The 12,753-nt window shown below is 40.4% G+C and overlaps 1 protein-coding gene across 1 annotated transcript in view; it reads right to left on the bottom strand.

Annotated features, from left to right (window-relative positions):
• ROS1 (ROS proto-oncogene 1, receptor tyrosine kinase) overlaps window positions 1–12,753 on the bottom strand; it is a 74,589-nt gene that overhangs the window by 22,855 nt on the left and 38,981 nt on the right. The window contains exons 30-36 of the mRNA XM_065834956.2: window positions 8,605–8,837; window positions 5,864–6,040; window positions 4,661–4,835; window positions 4,062–4,179; window positions 1,786–1,967; window positions 1,053–1,145; window positions 133–268 (exon numbers count right to left, since the gene is read on the bottom strand). Coding sequence (XP_065691028.2) covers window positions 133–268; window positions 1,053–1,145; window positions 1,786–1,967; window positions 4,062–4,179; window positions 4,661–4,835; window positions 5,864–6,040; window positions 8,605–8,837 — 1,114 coding nt within the window. The remainder of the gene's footprint in view (window positions 1–132; window positions 269–1,052; window positions 1,146–1,785; window positions 1,968–4,061; window positions 4,180–4,660; window positions 4,836–5,863; window positions 6,041–8,604; window positions 8,838–12,753) is intronic.

The raw sequence follows: 12,753 nt of genomic DNA, 5'->3' as shown, positions 1-12,753 counted from the left end.
TCAGAGCAGACATGCCCTGCAGTGCAGATGCAGCCCTTAACTTCACCTTGAGGTGTCACTGATGAAAACCATTCCAGGGAAGCCCTCTTTGATGTTTTTGTCCTGAAAAATAAATTTGCTCCAGGAACATACCTTACAGCATAACAGGCATTGGCTAGTCCCACTGTCTCAGCCATTCCCCTGAGTCGAGCTAATTCTTTATCTTCCTTCATAAACACTATCTGCCCAGGCATGACCTGTTTGCTGGATTTCCATCTTTGGTGCCATACTGGAACAGAAAATCAGACCATCAGACATTTTACTCTGAGAGTACCCCAGTGTGCAAGCAGGCTGAAAGGTTACAACTGTTTTGGTATTCTGTTCAATATGATCCCTCAGCAGCTCATGTAAGCAAGACATTTCTGTCTGGTCGCTATCTTTTTCCCCACAAAACACGGACAACTGGTCCTTGAGCTGAGAAATTAGTCAAGATCTGAACACAAAGGGCTACTGCTGTATCCCAGTGAGAGGATGAGGAGTGAGAGGGCAGGACCACCACATGCGGACACCTACATCTCAGGGTAATCTCATAATCTCTACATCAGTAGAGATCAGTAACTACGCCTACATTTATACAGTCCTAAAATTACGTTCGGTCCTTTGAAGGCAACCACGAGGCTGATGTGGCCCACAGTAAAAATGAGTTTGACACCCCCGCTCTACATCCTGTCTTCAGGCACAAAGCTTAAGAGAAAAAAATTGGGACCCTTTGCAGAATAAAAGCAGTATCCAACTTGAGAGTTCTTTCAGCATTCCTGTGTTTTCCTTGCAGGGAATCAGCAGCAAGAGCTACCTGAGGATAGAGTGAATTTGAATCCTGCCCTTGATACTGAAAACATAATCTACCATCTCTAGGGTCTCAAAGGATGAGAAAACACAAATTCCTGTCAGCTCTTACCCTGGGGATTTTTCAGCGTTTCCCTAAACCTAGAGGCTGATCATGTCCCACCATTTGAACTGCCTTTTACTGAGACCTGGCAAACCAAGGGTATGTGAAAAACTCAGCTACATACCAAAGCCAAATAGTGTGGCCACAGTCAAGCTCAGCATGACAGCTCCGCTCACAGCAGCAGTGGCAATGATGGTGTCTGGGAAGATAACTGTATCTATTAAATAGAAGGAGAAAATTGCTTAGTGATTCCGTACACAGACAAAATCAGTCCTAAAGAGCTGAGCAAACCTGAGAGAACCCTTGAACTGCCTGCTGTATAAATGTTTTCATCTGCACAAAGTTCTCTTGTAAGCTGTATGTAGATGTCTACATTTGGTCAAACTAATCTTACTCCCACAGCTCTGAGCCACTCCTGTGGTGATGATCTACTGTGTACATGGAAAGAGAAAATGCTGAACTGTTTAGCCACTCCAGGTGGGATTTTCAAAAACACTCACAAAGTGCAGGTCTAATGTTCTGCCTAAGGGCAAAAAGTAATCCTCACATCTTTACCTGGTGTGGGAGCTTGCCTTTATTTCAGGAATCATACCACAATGAAGTGTTCAGGCCCACAGAGATTAACTGGTATAAATGATCAGAAGCAAATTTCAGGCCCACTGTGCTGTGCAAAAGAGCCTGGATGAGCACCAGCACCTGGGCTCACCATATAAAAGTCGCCATTTACCAGTGCTTAGACACATCACTTCACATGTTCAGCAATATCATTATTAAAATAGTAGGTCTGTCTTCATAAATTGGTATGGTTATTCTGAACAAAAAACTTCATTAACAGAGTAAGAAAGTACAGGACATACCTTCACCCAAAATTATATCCTTGCTTATGTCACTGTATTCACCAAGTCCCAGTGCATTTGCAGCTGCCACTCTGAACTGGAAAGTTCCTTCCAGGTTCTTGGCCTCCCATGTGCAAATACTGGTACAGGAGCCATTGTAAACCACCTCCCACAAGGACTTTGTGGTGTTGTCAGAATGCTTCCTGCAACAGGCAGAGGAAAATAACACAGGTATGTCATTAACACAGTCAGGGCAGATTACTTCTTTCCCTCCCATCTTTCTTCACTTCAGTTCCACGATCTTCAAAATCTCTCTCTCTGCCTGCAGGAAAGAAAGCTCAATCTTGTAATGGGGTTTTGGCTACAGAGCAGAAGATTGTATTATGCCATTTCAGCAATGCTAGGAATTACACATCTTCAGCTTGGCATTGGAAATGAAATGCTAGAATGTTTTAGACGTAAAAATCTCCAGCACTGTTTCACCTGTTTCAGTAAACACCTCACAGCCAAGAGTTCAAAACTTTCCTATTTAGCTTTCAGAAAAAAAAAAAAATAGACATTTATTTTTGTGTCCTGCTAGAGGTTTTTGCTTTCCTGGGCCCAGAGTAATTCAGTGGCTCTTGTGCATCAGGTTTCACAAGCTAAACAGGAAGCGGGTCATTGGCAGGGAAGCCCCAATTCTTCAGCTAGCCAGTTTCCCACAGTATCTGCTGACTGCTGGGTATATTTCTTCCTTTCCCCATTGGACTGAGATTGATTGCTCACAATAAATTCAGAGCTGATTATTCACCAACCAAAAGCAGACCATGTATTTCAACTTGAAAGGCCATATCTGAAATATCATTTCATGTCACGCAAGACACTAATATTTCATATGAAATGACCTTCATGTGCATGTCAATCATTCTCCCAACACACTTTAATGCAGTAAAAAAAAAGGTCAAATACTTCTAAACCAGAAAGACATGGGAAAACTGTGTGTTCATGTCCTTGGTGTGTACATATCCCCACCAGAACTGTATGAAAAACAGGGTTTGTTTCAAAGGTCTGTGCAATTATTTTCTAGAATGCTATACCACTGACCTAACATTTTTCTACCTGGTGTAAAATGACCATGAGGTTCAAAGCTAAATTCAGACAAAAATATCAGCATGTGCACATTCAAACTGCAGGAGGAATGCTCATTTCATTAAAAAAAAAACCAACAGCTTAGCAATGTATTAAGATTTCAGAGATGAATGAGAAACTGGAGCCTAGAGAACACAGTGGCTAACACACAGCCCTGACACAGGCTGAGGGTCTGTCCTTTCTTTACCCATGCACAGCAAGCCAGGTACAAACTGACGGTTGGCATATCAAAATTATGGTGGTCTCATAGCATGCAGGTCAGTGCTACTGCACACTCACAGAACTGTATGGAGGAAGCTTACAGCACCAGGAAAGTATGTCTGGGTGAAAACTTATATAGGTAAAGTATGTCCAGTTCCACGGTGCTGCCAGTCATTAGCTTTCATAAGCACAGAGTTAGCTGAAGAAAAAGAAATAATATCTGAGTTTAAAAAATTGCTTCCCTCCATCAGTCCTGATTTTGAAAAATGTCATAGGAATATATCAGAAGACGGACTTTCCCCATTTTTAAATAATGCATTAAGTCTTGCACTGCCTACCTTAAATAAACCCCTTCAGGGTCATGGCTAAAAAATTAGAAATTTCAAAGTCATTAACCACAACAATACACTCTAACCTGTCCATTCCGCCCTTACAATGCCAGTGCAGGAAAGAGTGAGAACTGGCACTCCATAGATACCTAATAAGTGTGACATGTATAGTCCAGACAAACTGTATTTGATGACAGAGTGCTTTAAAAATTATCTGGTCATCCCAAGTTAGTGGGAATACCTTATGATTCTTTCTGGGTACTTTGTAACACCTTTCCATGATTTGTCTGAACACTATTTCTACATATATTTTAGCTGAGAATACATACTAAGTGTTTAAAATTTGTGCTTTGACAGTATCTCCAAATCTTCTAATTCACCAACATATATCCAAATATACCCCTGTATTTCAGGGTTGGTCTGTAATATTGTTAGTGTGCATTTTCTAAGTTTTCCAGGAATTTCTGGAAATGGTGGCTACTTAGTTTACCTGAGAAAGAGATCCCATGAAAAAGGCCATTTTTGAGAAGAGTCATTGATATTTCACTTGTCCTATCGGAGCCAAACTGAAAGCCTCTGCACACCCAGATATGTTATGGGCAGCTCTCTATGGGAAGAGTACCTGCATGCATAGCTTACCTGCTTTCTAAGATGTAGTAGGTCAGATTGCTTCCATTGTCATCAGCCTTTTCCCACTGTACAGAGTTTTTGGTGTCTTCTGATTTTTTTGGAACTCCTGGCTTACTGGGAACACCAGCTAAGACCAAAGGAAGGGAGAAACAGAACACTTACAATGTGTTTACAGCAAGACAAGGGGCTAATGGGCACAGACAACAATTTAGATGTGCACATGAGTGTTTAGAAATACAAAGCGATGGAGGATCTTTATCAATAATACCCATGGAGTATGAATCTTCGGCCTTTGCTTTGTGATGGACAAGTTTCAAAATTTTCATTCACATGCAGCCTTTCGCCTGTAGTTATGAGTTCATATGCATATAGGCATTCCATTTCAGTTCCCCTCACTCTTTTCCTGTGCTCCACTTGAAAGTGAACCTCATTTGTTTCACCCTTTTACTTTTGCAGATGTGATACTGTGCTATTTATTTTTCAAACACACACAACTATTGGTTTTTAGTACAAGAAAATTGCCTGCTAAATTTTATAAAATATCATGTTTGAATATTCATGTCCTGAAAAGAGTCTTAAAATCTTGTTATCCTACATTCAGTGCTTACCTGTAGTTTTAAATCTTGTTGAAGAGGAAGTACTTTTCGCTCCTGTAACATAAGCTACTGTTACTCTTACAAAGTAACTGGTTGAAGGAAGAGTTCCTGTGAGATTGCACATGTAGACAAGATCTGCTGTGCACTCAGTGCTTGCAGGAGAAAACCAGTCACTTTTTGTTTGCCACTAGAAAAATAAAATATCATCATGGTCAACTTTCTTACTCCGCTGAAAGTCTGTCACAGTTCTATTCCTGGGTAGATTAATTACTTTTCCACCTTTTAATATCATAGGGGAGAGTTTATGCATGTGCTGTTTCAATCACGCGACTTTGTCCTCTTGGAGACCAAGGACAAAAAACCCATTTTTTTCTTTGTTTTCAGGAGACCTGCAAGTCTTGGCAGCCACACAGGACAACAGATTAAGTGACCCCTTTGCACAGCCAAAAGGAGCCTTTCCCTTGCTTATCTCTGTACATCTTGTATTTCTGGATCACTGTGACGGACTCATGAGTTCAACTTGCCATGATGCACTTGAAAGAAGGCAGTTTGGTGGAATTGTGCTATGACATTTCTTTTAGGGCAGATGGGAAATGTTTGGTGTAGGTCTAATGAATCTGATGATCTATATTAGGGAATCTACGTGATCCAGTTTAGCACATGACATTTTCTGTGTCTAGTGGTCCAGACATTAAAATCTGAAGCTTCCATCCATGCTGCTCTCACTACTCTCACTTACTTCGACAGTCTGCACTTCCAGACCCATTTTTCTCTCCATCATTTTCTCCTAGCCTCTATTACAGGAAAATAAAATTCAGATACTAGCTTGTAGTTCATATTAAATGCTGAAAATCCCTTTCTTCTCTTTCTTGTGCAGAGCAGACATAGGATATGTAGCTACAAGCCAGCTTGAGGGAGGGCAGTGAGGAAAAAGGGAGGAGACTCTACTGAAACAGGAGACCTGGGAGGAATTCTGTTGGGGTCATCCAGGATGTCCTTTGGCACTATGGAGTATTAAATGCTACAGCTGCACTCCCCCTTGTTCCTGGCAAACACTGCCTCCATCCTGCCCCTTCTGAGCCACCGAGACTGACATCACCCTGCCCAAATTAACCACTGAGACTCTTCAGATTCATCCTGCCACCCCCTGCTGCTCATGAGGACAGAGTGGGTTAAATTTGCTCATCTGGAAAAAAAACTAAAGGGTATTTTTACCTTACGCAGCTCAAACCAAAAGCTGGTTTCATTGACATGTAGAGGAGCTCTCCATTCCAGCTGGAAACTGGTGTTTCTGGGAACTATGTTGTCAGGTGCAGCTGGAGTTTCAAAAGTCTTTGCAATAACAGGGACACTTTCAGAAAACCAGTTCTCATTGGGATGAAAAGCAAGAACCTGGTCAGGAAACAGATAAACGGTACAACACCCGACCAACTGGAAAAGTGGTGTTAGCAACTCCAAGTGTTTGGAAGATCGGCTGTTTTCAACAAGACAATTCAGACAATATAGGTATAGGTGTAGGCGTCACACATCTTCAGACTGGAATTTCATGGCCCAGAGTTCCCTTCCTCAGAGATTCTTCTTAATTTCTAATTTGATCTTTCTAAAAAGACTCTTCTCTTTCTAGACTTCTCTTAAATGCCACAAACTCTTACACAGGCATGCAGGTGTCACATCGCATACTGGGCAGTGTTTCAGAATCAAAAAAATACAAGGTAAGGAAATGCCCTAGTATACTGCCTTCCAGTAAGCCACAAATATGACAAGATGTCTAAGTATGCATACTTACAGATATACATAAATGTATACAGGTTTGTAGGTATTCCTCATTTTACCATACAAATCATTCACAGAAGAACAAAATCAGTTTAAGGAGAGAACAGATCCCGTCCAATCATCACCTCAATATGCTCTCAGACCATGGGTGAACTGGGATAACCACTCTCTCAGAGTATGTGATGCACTCAGTGTGCATTCTGCAGACATGTTTACTTAATTGTTTTTGAAAATGTCACCCTGGTGATAGCCCTGCTGACCTGATACATCATTTATTATTTCCTTTTAACCCTTCACCTGTAAAGGCCAAAGCAGTATGTTTTGTTCTCATGAATCCACGTTGGACATTTTATTCCTCTGTTATCCTCTAGATGCTTGTAGACCAACTATTTACCATTTTGTCTCAATAATACCTATATATGCTCTGATATAGTCCCAGTAAAACCATATATATCCCTAAAATATCTTCAGGTACTAAATTCACACAAAGTAGTCTATAATTTCCTTTTTGAAGTGTAATTTTTTTTTTTTTGTAGTTCTGTGGGACTTCCTCTCTTCCAAAAGTTACTGAAGATAATTGTGAATTTTCATAGACTATTTTTAACCAGCTCCCTAAGTAGCTTAAGGCCATCAGATGCTGTTGACTTAAATATATATAACCTACATAAATATTATTTAACCTGATCTTTTCTTCTCCTGATCTGTTCTGCTAACATTGGCTTCATGCAATTCTGTTAAATATCTAGTCACAAGCCTCCTGTTCCTAAAAACCAACCAAACAAAAAAACCCACTAGATACTGCAACCTATTCTTCCTACTGTCTTCCTCTTCAGAATACTAATAGAGCCTTCCCAGCTGCCTTTTTAAGTCCTTGCTGCTTTGAACTCTTTTGGTTCCTCCACCTTCTTGATTTTGTTTCAACATTAAGATATTTTTCCTGCTCACTTTTACAGAAATGACTAGTGCTCAGGGAGGTAATACTGACATTACTTTAGGATGATGTTTGCCCTGCCCTGGCTGCCCCAAAAGCCTCGCTATCTGAGTCTGAGAGCTGGGGGGAGGGGAGGGCTGCTCTGTCTGCCCCCAATTCTCATCATTCATAGCCCAGCGTAACTACACAAGACACCAAAGTTTTTGTGCAACACTGGCATGGGACTCCACATGAACTGCAGCAGCTGGTGGATGGATATCCCATTCTGCTGCTTCTGCTAGGTAGCCTGCGGCTCGCCTCTTCTTATATTTTCTATCTTCCTCTGTCTATGACTTGCTTGGACAGTGGAAGAAACTACTTCTTCTCTTGCACCGACAGCATCATATTTCAACGAAATCCAAAATCGAAGAGTTTGTAACCACACTTCAATATTCTTGTCTACAGAAATTGTCTTCAAAGGTCACCAAATAGCCAAGCCCCTAATTGCATGTTTGAATTATTGTTAGTCCTCTACATCTGTTAAAGGATCAGCATTGATATATTGTACTTGTTATGAACTTTGCATGCATATTTTATAGTACACTTTTCTTTAAAATGTGACTGCTGGAAGACAGAATCAGATAATATTAATCCGGTCATCTACTATATCCCTATGAATATTTCAGATACTTTTTGGTTTATTGGACTAAGAATTTTTTTTTTTTTTTTTCTAAATGAAAAGTTGTTGATTAAATGAAAAGCAGCAATTCACAAAATGGCTGAGTTTGCTCTTGATATAACATCAGGAGTTTTCCTCTTTATGAAGGTTTCACATACATTGCTTTCCTGAGAAAAGCTTTTATCTTTTGGCCATGCACTCACATAGCCCTGCTTATTGCACTACAACTAGTCCTTCAAAAGCAGGTCACAGTTCCGGGCATCATCCTTTCAGAACAGAGGTCAGCCATCACTTGACCCTCTCTTAGAGTGTTGCATGGAGATTGAGGGCAGTAACAACAGGATTGCAGCAGAAACTCCTATTTATTTTTGAGATTTGTGGTGTGCTCCCCAAATAGAAAAGATCTCAGTTCTAGGATTTTATCTGAACCATCTATGCAGGAATAAACTGTGATGTTTATTTTTCCTTAAGACTAAAGGACTGAGAGACGTCTGCCAAGTTTTGAACTCATATTTTCAAAACACACATAGAGCTTTCCAGAAGAGCAACGTAAAGATTTGCAAGTTAGTGCAGGTAAAGCTGCTTATATTATACCTTGAATGAATTGTTTGTTCTGGATTGGAGGCCACTGACAGACCAGGCAAGTGTCCCATCTGGAAATTCACTTTTTCGCAAGGGTGTCGCTGGCACAGGAGGCAATAAATTAACAGCGATTTGGTAGCGGACAGATTCTAGAGGTCCATTTGGCTTCAAAGGTTCACTCCAAGAGATGTTGATGGTGTTGTCAGACAAAACCACTGTCTTAATGAAATCAACTGCCTCTGGGACTGAAACAGAAAGAAAAAAAAATTCCTTTCAGGGACAGATGTCACTAGAGGGTTTTTTTTGTTTGTTTTCTTGTGTTATTTTTAAAGAAACCAAGAAATACTACTGAAGAAAGAAAAAAGGTTACAAGTGTATGGATATAACCCATTTACAGGGCTGACACTCTACACATGTAAAAATCATATTCTTGTATAGTCAGTCAGCTGCAGACAAGTTCAAAATATTTTGAGGGACTTTTTTAGTATTGCCTTGATTATCCTACCATGCAAACAGACAAAAAAAACCACCAGCTGCTGTCCTATACTTCTACATTTGTAGTCGTATCACTGAATTCCTGCTGTCTGTTTCCTGATCAGGGTCTCAGATGTGAGTTTAATATGATGCTTACTTAGATATGCACTGGCAAAAGTACTCATGTACTATTCCAATTGGAAAGTCCTTTCTTGAACTGAAAAGTCTGAAGGAAGAAAACCCTAAACTCGGCACTGTTTGCCATCATTTACAGTTTTGATCAGAAACACACGATCTGGCTGAGTTGTGTAAGCAGGAAACTGGGTTGCTGGTCTAATGTCCATGCCAACTGGTTACTCACTAATTGTTTTGGAAAAATTAAACCTTTCTTTGAAACTTTGAGATCACAGACTTTGAAATCACATATGACAAGCCCCAACTTCACATTAAAAATTATTTTTTCCTATTGAACTGTCTACATAGGTAACAAGTTAAGTCATTATCTATGTTCCTAGCATGAAATAATTATGAGTACATATGCTATAATGTATATTCTAGGAGTAAGACTGCAGATTATTTAACTGAAACATACAGAAGCTGGACCAGTAAAGACAAAGTCTAATTTCACTAGCTAAAACATATGTGGAGAAAGAGTGACACACTGTGGCAAGAGCAATGCAGTAGTTTTTCCAAGTTGTCTTCCTTGCTTTTTGTTGGACAGTACAGATTAATCCAAACTTCTTTCATTTCATTACAGAATTGAGAGAAAGACAGAAGGAATTCACACAGCTTCGGAGGTACGAAACAGTGTACACATTTCAAAAAGCCCTAGCAGCATCTGATTACAATTTAAACTAGCAGTTACATACAAGAAATTGAGAACAAAAGTGCAAGAATACATATAAATTCTGTTTACGCTGGTTGGAAATTTTTTAACAAATTGTGAGAAGTTCTGAATGCTGATATAAATATATACTTAAAACACTCTAGGTTTGGGGCTGATGCGGTTTGCGTTTTGGTTTGGGTTTTTTTGTTTATTGTTTGATTTTGGAGGTTGGCTGTTTGCTTGGTTTGCCTTTTTTGTTTGGTTGGTTTGTTTTAGCTTGTTTGGCTTTTTTGCTTGGTTTTCTTTGTCTGTTTAGGACTTTATTCTTATCATGACATTCTATTTTGCCCCAACTAGAGAAGCTCATCCTGAGTTTCATGCTTCATTTTAACTTGACTGAAAAATTCCATTTGAGTGGAGCAACCCAGTCTCCTGTTTCTGGTGCTACCTTTGTGCTTTGCCCCTGAGAGGGTGTACGTTGCTGCAGGATGGTTCAGAAGCAAGAGTGTGAATTCTTGACACATCCCAATAGTATCCAGGCTTATTCAATCAGTGTGTCATATAGATTTTTACAATACAGACGTGAATTCCCATGCAAAGAAATAACATCTACTTATCATAGGCCAGCTCTTTTTTTTTATTATTCCTTGCCACAGTGTCCTAAAAAAGATGCTCATAATAGCCAGAGAACCACACAGGATGAGACCCTATTTGCTTGATGCTGCAGATGCTAGAAGATCAGACTTTCAAGAGGGAAAAAAAAATTGCATGGTGGAAGAGAATTTCCAAAGCATAGCATCCCTGGATCCTGAAAGAAGAGTGGCAGTGTGCCTGCACCGCCTGTTCCACTTTCATTTGAAAGACAAAGAGAAGCTCATCTTAAATTGAGGTTTTCTTAACAGAAGAAATATGACTGCTCTCAGGACAAGAAACAAGGAATGATCTGTCCTTAAGAGGAGCCACTGACAGTTCACAGGTGATGCTCTCCTGCGGACAACAGTGGCAAAAAGAAACGTTACTACTTCTATGGATGAACCTTTAAAGAAACACTGAGACAAGTAAGGAAAATCACAGTGGTGGTTGCACTTATTCCAATTCCAGTTGCTTCAGCACCTTCTGAAGCATCCAAAAGCCAAGCAGAGGTAAAGAGAGAGAAGGGGGAAACATAGGACTCCTGCTGTGGCATCCTGTCTGTGTATCACAGCAATATCTCCATAGCTGCATAGTCTGCAGAGCTGTACATCAGCTATGGGCAGCCTTACTGTAGCTGGGTTAACTGAGCTAATGCCCAAGGACCAGGTGTTGCTGCACCTCTCAGTTTCATTCTGTCACCTTCTTTCAGAAAATAATTGCTCCAGTGCTGCAGGACGAAAGACAAACAGGAAAGCTAGTGAAGGTGCAGCTATAGCATTCCCACATCACTATGAGTTCAACAGCAAGCATCTCTGGGTACAATCTCTACAGTTTTTCCTGCAAAATACAAACTGCCTGCCATGTAGGCTTGGTTACAATTCTGCCTCGCTGACCTGGTTATTGTCAGAGGTGCCTGATGGCTCTGCAAGTGGTGAGTTTATGTGGATCAAGCTGACCCTGTCTGGTGACACCAGGTACAGTCAATGGAGCACAGTTGCAGAGCAAACCAACGCAATAGAAGAGCAAGTGCTATGTATACTACAGGAAATGGCTAGTTCTCATCGTAGTTTTCCATGTTTTCATCAAATGAGTCCAGCAGTTCCACTCAAATGGTGAGAAAATTATCGGAAGAGCAGTGCAAATTCAGCTGCTCGTGAAGACAGATACAAGTGTACACGTGCATACACACACATGCAAAACAAGAAAAAGTGCTGAGCAGTTACTTCTAGTGCTGTGCATGCACACCATGCATCTTCAGATAATGCTTTTCTTTCTGGGAGATGACAAGATGCATTTTCCTGCCCTAATTAAGACATTTCCAACCACAAGAAACATCTAGCTCAGACTAGTAGTATTCTCAAAGAATAAGGACATCTTGAACTCGGGCTGCCTATGAATCTCAGTATCTCTTGTGGCAACTGAGCAAAGCTTTTGGGCCATCTTGGCTTCAAGGACAGATGGGAGACATGCAGGCACCCCTAGTGTCAGCACCTGGGTCTGCATTGAAGTGCAGCAGAGAGTGGAGTTTCCTCACTATGAAATGCCCCACATTTCAACAAGTACGACAAGATGCAGTCAGTAGCTTTGGACTCAAGTAGAGGCCTGAATGCACAAACGAAAACCAGTATTTCTAGTTTCTATTTAGTTAGGGAGCTAAGGCAGCACCAGATCTATGTTCTGCAGTGGAAAGTCCAGCACAGGGTGGAGAGGGCAACTAGGAAGGTAGATAATCCCTAACCAGTCCACTCTCTGCCCTAAATTACACAGTGAATATTCAAGTTCAAAGTACTTCTCCTTTCTTCTTCTAGTGTAAAAGGGCCTAAGAAGGGTACATCAAAATTCTTGAAATCAGCTGAAAACGTGCAATTAACATTCGGACCAAGAGAGGTAAAAAGAAGTGTTGTATTTTTGGCCTGGTTCACAATAAATCAAACCTGCATTACCCTAAGAAATAGTAATTATGAGAATAATGTCAAGCCATGGGGAAAAATCTTAATGCTGAATAATGCACATATTTAAACATGTATAACTACATATACATTCAAACACAATTTATTAAAAATGTGGTCCAAGGCAGAAACTGCCACTGTCTAGCCACTTTTGACCACAGTTTATCTTTCCTCAGGAAGCCAATGAACAAAAGCACTAAAGAATACATACATGTGTTATGAATTTTACAGATTCATCAAATCTGGTTGCCGAAACCTTATGAAGATTTACACAGGTTA

This window comes from Patagioenas fasciata, chromosome 3 (genome assembly GCF_037038585.1).
Source record: "Patagioenas fasciata isolate bPatFas1 chromosome 3, bPatFas1.hap1, whole genome shotgun sequence".
Taxonomy (NCBI): Eukaryota; Metazoa; Chordata; class Aves; order Columbiformes; family Columbidae; genus Patagioenas; species Patagioenas fasciata.
The sequence above is the reverse complement of the archived record's forward strand: the minus strand, read 5'-3'. Positions and strand labels throughout refer to the sequence as shown.